At 39.1% G+C, this 7,316-nt stretch overlaps 1 protein-coding gene across 1 annotated transcript; it reads left to right on the top strand.

Moving 5' to 3' along the window:
* The first annotated feature begins 4,464 nt into the window (after positions 1–4,464).
* Positions 4,465–5,085, top strand: LOC126728401 (uncharacterized). The gene has a single exon (XM_050434227.1). It carries the CDS (start codon positions 4,465–4,467, stop codon positions 5,083–5,085), a length of 621 nt encoding a protein of 206 aa, XP_050290184.1.
* Positions 5,086–7,316: the final 2,231 nt, after the last annotated feature.

Here is a 7,316-nt window from a genome sequence, read left to right as displayed (position 1 = left end):
CATCTCACACAACATTCTATTCTTTCTTTTATATTTCTTAATCAATGATTTAGATTCAAATATGCTACTGTGTAAGACAAGATTCTGATTCTCAAGATATTCCAGCATGTGAACAAAAACTCTAGCATGTTTCTTAGTTTTTAATAACTCTACAAGATCATCAGTAAGACACCTTTCAGACATATGCATAGAGACATTTTCACAAACACTTGAGCTACAATTCAGCATGGTATAAACGAAAACAACAACCACAACTCAGGGGTCTAGGATCACACTTAGGTAATAAAACCAACAGCAGTGTACCTGCTCTGATACCAATTGAAAGTTCAAAAACGTGTACAAAACACCTTTGAACGTTTAGACCCCCAAAAATTAACTTAACCAACACACGCAATATGTCAAACAACAAGTGTGCGGAAACTTAACATATGCTATAATGTGAAATAGGTTAAATACTATCTAAGCCATAACAGAATAAAATCCACAGCAGATAATATAAAGGCAAAGATAGAGAGAAAGGAAGATGCAAACACAAAGACAACACGCGATGTGTTATCGAAGAGGAAACCGAAGTCCTCGGCGAAAAACCTCTCCGCCGCCCTCCAAGCGGTAATCAATCCACTAGAAAATACAGTTGGGATACAAGGACAGCAATAGACCCTCCAAGCCTAATCTACCCAGTGTACCTAAGCCCTCCAAGCTTCTTGCTCCAACGAGGTTGCGCCGAACCTTTTTCTTTTCTAGCTTCCTGGATTCCGCTACTAGACCGTAGCATCAACCAATGAAGATTGGCTCCTTCCTAACTGCTTCCCAGAACTCCAAACGACTGTCTCACAGAGATGATGATGGTGAGAACCAGGTTTGGTATAATGCCTCTCAAGGATTTGACAATGGAGAGGAAGAGAGTAAGGGAATTTGAAGAGACTCTAAGGTATAGATTGTGGGTGAAGCAATCTGGTTTTTCTTTAGGGTTTCTCTCTCAAAATTCTCTCTGGAAGCTCTCTTTCAATCGTGGGTTAAAGGGGTATTTATACTGGAGTGGAGAGGAATGTGAAACGTCAGGTTTTGGCAAAACAGGGGTGGCTCGCGGCTTGACCTCGCGGCTTGACCAAGTCGCGAGATCCAGTCGCGAGTTAACCGTATGGCCAGTTGTCCTGTTTTGTCCTGTAGTGCTCCAGCTAGCATGACTGTTCATCTTCCAGCATGCTTGGCACGTGTGCAGCTTCTGGCGGCTTGCAGCCGCGATTCCACCCGCGAGTCCCAGCCGCGACTCTCTGTTTTCTTGCACACTCTTGAGCAATCTTCACTCTATCTCACTCACTACCCTTACAACAAACCCACCTAAATACAGGGTTACTAAATGCTGAATTACAAGCAAATTTGGCACGGAATAAAGCCAATTAGATGGTTGAATAAATTCAACCTTACAGTCAGAAACAAAAATCATGGGCACTTTTGAAGCACCTCTCTACTTTCGTTCAAGGACCATGGATGTGCATTGGGGATTTTAATGCTATCCTACACTCATCTGAAAAACAGAGTAGTCATCCACCTCCTTATAAATAGATGGACGACTTTCGGGAAGCGCTGGATTTGTGTAACTTGGTTGACATGGGGTTCAAGGGGTACCCATTCACGTGGAACAACAAAAGACCTGGGATGGAAAACACTAGAGAGCGGTTGGACCGGGCTGTGGCTAACCTGGAGTGGAGGGTAAAATTTCCAACTAGCACCTTAATTCATTTATTTTCCCATGCTTCTGATCATCGTCCTTTACTGTTGCAAAGGAAAAGACAAAGGAAAAGATTGGGCATTGTGGGGCCGAATTGTTTGCCTGGGGTTCTTCTAGGACCCATCCTAATGCCAAGGAAATTAAAAGATTGCAGAAACATGTGGAGCATTTGAGTGTTGGGGTTATGACTGAGGAGAGCAAGGCAGAATTTCTGGTTGCTAGTAAAAGGCTTGACGATCTGTTACTCAAACAGGAGATATATTGGGCACAAAGATCTCGGGTTAATTGGCTGAAGCACGAGGATAGAAAGACTAAATTTTTCCACTCCAAAGCCTCACAAAGGCGTCGGAAAAATTTTATTAAGGGAGTTAGAGATCTACAAAACAATTGGGTGAAGGAAATTGAGGATATTGCCGGTGTTATAACAAATTATTTTGAGACTATTTTTGAAGCAGGTGATTGTAGCCGGATGGAGGAGTGTCTAAGTGTAGTTCCCCAAAAGGTGACGATGGATATGCAGGAGATTTTGTCCAGAGAATACAGTGCGGAGGAAATTAAGGCAGCGTTGTTCCAAATGGGACCAACTAAGGCTCCTGGACCCGACGGTATGAATGCTTTGTTTTATCAAAAATTTTGGCATATTGTTGGTAATGATGTCACTGCTGCTGCACTTGATTTTCTATACTCCAGAATTATGGTACCCGAAATAAACTATACTCATATTGTGCTCATTCCAAAAGTTAATTCACCGGAAAAGATATCAGATTATAGACCTATTAGCCTATGTAATGTTATTTACAAAATTATTTCAAAAGTGTTGGCTAACAGGTTGAAGCAGATTCTCCCTCATGTGATTTCTACTTCCCAAAGTGCTTTTGTCCTTGGTCGTCTCATCTCTGATAACGTTCTTGTGGCATATGAAACTCTCCATGCTATGCACTGTAAGGAGAATGGGAAAAAAGGAGCTTTAGCCCTGAAACTGGATGTCAGTAAGGCATATGATCATGTTGAATGGTCTTTCCTTAGGGGCATCATGTCCAAATTGGGGTTTCCTGATACATGGGTTGACAGAGTAATGAGTTGTGTAACTACTCCTTGCTTCTCAGTTCGCATAAATGGCAAAGCTTATGGAAATATTGTCCCAACTAGGGGGCTTCGCCAAGGTGACCCGTTATCCCCATACTTGTTCCTTTTGTGTGTTGAGGGATTTACTTCCTTGATTGCTAAAGCAGAAGAGGAGGGGAAGCTTCATGGTGTTTCAATTTGTAGAAGGGCGCCATCCGTTTCTCATCTTTTATTCGCTGATGACTCTCTCTTGTTCTGCCAAGCGACTCATGATGAGGTGAGAACTATTCTGGAATTATTACAATTATATGCTGATTCCTCTGGACAATGCATTAATATGGATAAATCCTCAGTCTATTTTAGTAGTAATGTGGAGGACGAGCGAAGACAACGGATTAAGGAGTTGTTAGGGGTAAAAGAGGTGGAAAGGTTTGAATCCTATTTGGGGTTACCTACTTTGGTGGGCCAAGCAAAATACCAAACATTCTCATTTCTAAAAGATAGAGTGTGGAAAAAAATCCAAGAGTGGAAGGGTAAATTACTCTCAAGAGCGGGTAAGGAGATTTTGATCAAAGCGGTGGCTCAATCCATCCCCACTTACACTATGGGGGGTTTTTCAACTACCTATGAAGCTTTGTGAGGAACTAAATGCTTTGTGTGCCAGATTTTGGTGGGGGTAGATTGACAATGAAAGGAAAATTCATTGGAAGAAGTGGAGTGTGTTGGCTCAACCGAAAAAGGAGGGAGGAATGGGCTTTAGAAACCTACACAGCTTCAATTTAGCCATGTTGGCCAAACAAGGATGGAGATTACTTCAACAACAAGAGTCTTTGGTGTACAAGTGCTTTAAAGCTAAATATTTTCCACGGGGTTCCTTCCTAGAAGCTACGGATGTACCGAATAGTTCTTATGTTTGGAAAAGTTTATTAGCAGCACAACCAATCCTAAGGAAAGGAGGTTGTTGGAGGGTAGGCAACGGGTCCTCTATTCGGGTAACCATGGATAGCTGGATTCCCAATCATCCTACACATAGAGTGCTTCACCCACCCCGGGTGGATGAGTGGGAATGGAGAGTGTCCGAGCTTATTGATTGGAGGGTTAAAGCTTGGGATATGGAGCTTATTGCTGCTGCCTTTCATAAGGAAGATGCTGATGCAATTCTTCGCATTCCATTGAGTAACAGGGTGGTGTCGAATGTGTTATTTTGGCTCCACACCAAGAATGGAGAGTACACGGTGAAGTCGGGGTATCAGATAGCTAGGCTGATCCTAAAGCAGGAGAAGGATTTGGGGGAGTGCTCAAAGGATGCGGGTGGTTCTCATATCTGGAAAAATGTATGGAAGATGAAAGTGCCAAATAAGATACGTGTGTTTGCATGGAGAGCTTGCCAAAACATTCTGCCTACACGTGAGAATTTGTTTCGCAGGAAAGTGATTCAAGATGAGTTTTGTGAGCGATGTAACCAAGCTCCCGAATCAGTTCTTCATGTGCTTTGGGAGTGCGGTGCAGCGCAAGATGTGTGGGCAGTTGCTCCAGGCAGATTGCAAAAGGTGTGCACGGAGCAGAGGGAGTTTTTGCAGCTGCTTGAATACTTGTGTCACAGGTTGTCCGTGGAAGAATTGGAGCTTTTCTAGGTTCACTGCTGGCTAATTTGGCACCAGCGAAATATGTTGCTGCATGGAGGGAAAGCCCAAGAACCATCAAGAATCACCACTCGGGCTTCTGAGTTGATAGAGGATTTTAAAGCTTCACGGGATCAGTTGGCTATCCATGCATCCAGGGAGGTTGTGCAACTGTGGTGTCCACCTCCAGGTACTCTGTTTAAGTTGAACTTCGATGCGGCTGTCTTCATGGATACGGAGTCGTCGGGTTTTGGCGCGGTTATAAGGAACAGTATGGGTGAAGTGATGGCGGCGCTGTCAGCAAAGGGCCCTCTAGTTGCAAACAGCGAAGAAGCGGAGATTTTGGCATGCCGGAAGGCCTTGGAATTTGCTGTGGAGGCGGGCTTCCAAGATGTTGTGGTGGAGGGAGATAATGCCACGGTTATGAACGGCTTGACAGCAGACAAACCCGTCAACTCATGGCTGGGATATATATACGAAGATGCTCGTTGCTTGGCTATGAGACTTCGGAGTGTATCAGCTAGTTGTGTACGGCGTAGTGCGAATGGAGTGGCCCATTCTTTGGCCAAGTTTGCAAGACAATTAAGTGACGACTATGTATGGTTGGAAGAACAACCAACCCCTGCCATTGAGGCTTTGTATGCAGACTCTTTTGCTACTGCTTAATTGAATAATATATGGTCCATTTTCAAAAAAATACTTACAAGAAAAAGTACGAATGAAGCAACTACTTAATGAAAATCTTTCAATCAACTTACTATAAATTTTCTTTTGTTAATTATAGAAGTACAATTTGGTTATGATAGCTTGACATCTTGGTGGCTTGATTTTGGAGCTACTACTCATATTTCAAATACGATGCAGGGATTTCTTTCAATCCGGACCATAAATCCAAATGAGAATTTTTTATTGATGGGAAATCGGGTGAAAGCACCAATTGAAGCCATTGGTACTTATCGTTTATTTCTAGATACCAATAAACACATAGATTTGTTTCAAACATTTTATGTTCCTTCTCTTTCTAGAAATTTAGTCTCTTTGCCTAAACTTGATATTGATGGATATTTCATAAATTTGGGAATAAAAGTTTTACTTTATTTTAAAATACCTCTTTTGTTGGTTTTGGTATTTTTTCTGATGGTTTGTACAAATTTAACAGTCATGATGAATTTGTTGTAACCCTTCTCACCTTGTGTCAGAAGGCTCAAAACTAAATATAAATATATATATATATATATATATATATATATATATATATTTATAGCCTTTAAGAATACAGAAAACGACGACGTATACCATTCAAAATTTCACTGCATGCATACCTTGAGATTCATTCATGATTTCTAAACAATTGTTTTCCGATACTGTGTTAAAAAGAACTTAGAATTTGTAGTTTTAGTTTGTAGTGCATGTAAGCTGTTTCCAGGATCAAGAAACAAGAAGTGTATGGTAATCCCGTTAAGATGAAAATCACTAACACAACAATAGAGAGATAAAATCTAATGTACAAAATGAATGACTCCTAGTATTTATTGTAGATTGGTGAAGCCATATCATCCACCAAGTAGGAGTTATTACATAAGTGAGGGTGTACCATATATAATGTGATTACTCATCACTTTTATACACCAAGTTCTGAATAAACTTTTATGTTACTCAGCAAAAAAATAAATAAATGTTTTTGTTCTTCTTCACCTTGATAAATAAATTTTTCTATTCAAAACTCCCCTTAGGGTACAACAAATAATTGTAAATATTGACTGCTGCATATGACATTTATTACCATAAGTCAATCCTATGCTCTTTTTGTTTCAACATTAACATTTTCTGAAAAATGAAATATTTTCCAAAATGTGTTTTTTAGAAAACTATTTTATTTTCCTATGTTTGGTAGTGATCTTAAAATAAGTTGAAAAATTATATCTTGACTTCCTTTATATAGTTTCGCATGAGATTAGAGTTGTTTTTTCAGAAAATTTTAGAGGAAACAACTTTATTCCATGTCAAACTAAATAAAAGAAGTTAAGAGATAATTTTTCTTTAATTCATTTTTTTTTCTTTTAATATTACCAAACACAAGAAACGCAGAAGCTATATTTACATAAAGTTTTTTATTGAAATGAATGGAGCACTACTAATGACTTTGATATATATACGAACCTTGTATTAGAGGATAAATACAACTTTTATGCTTTATCAAAAGTTTAAAAAAAAAAAAAAAAAAAAAAAAAAAAAAGATACATTAGTGTTTATTTGCATAGTGCATGTCAGAAGATGTTGTTTATCAAAAAGCTAAAAATTAGCTTATTTTCAACTAAAGTTAGATAAAAAAAAAAATGATACTAAAAGCAAAAAAACATATAAGAAAAAGCCAAACACACTCCAAGGATTCCTTGCCTGTTTTGACACAAGAACCAAGAACATATGGAAAATGTGAAACTTACCTTGCAAATAATGTATTACGCTACCAATGCTTGTCTTATAAGGCTTCATCCCTCTTTTCAACACAGATTAAGAACACATGAAAATGATATGCTTTCTGTGCTACACTATATGCACAGCCACAAAAAATGTGGATTAAAGTCCAAATAAGCAAAATATGGTCCAACCACGCAAATCTATATACAATATGTGCAACCACAAAGGTTTGGAAACCTATAAATATACCTTTCCCTACTCTCTCTCTCTCTCTCTCTCTCTCTCTCTCTCTTTTTTTTTTTTTTTTTTTTCTTCAAAAGTTACATAAAAGAAGCCTTCAAACTTTATAGCTCCCACCATGGATAAAATGGGCTTTTGCCCTTTTCGGGCAAATTAATTAGCTTTATACCCCCTTTCCCAAATTAAGTAGGGAAATGCTCCTTTTTAAAAACTTGATTTATGATAAATCGAGTTAGGAA

This window comes from Quercus robur, chromosome 5, assembly GCF_932294415.1.
Source record: "Quercus robur chromosome 5, dhQueRobu3.1, whole genome shotgun sequence".
NCBI lineage: Eukaryota > Viridiplantae > Streptophyta > Magnoliopsida > Fagales > Fagaceae > Quercus > Quercus robur.
This window is presented reverse-complemented; position numbering and strand designations above follow the sequence as displayed.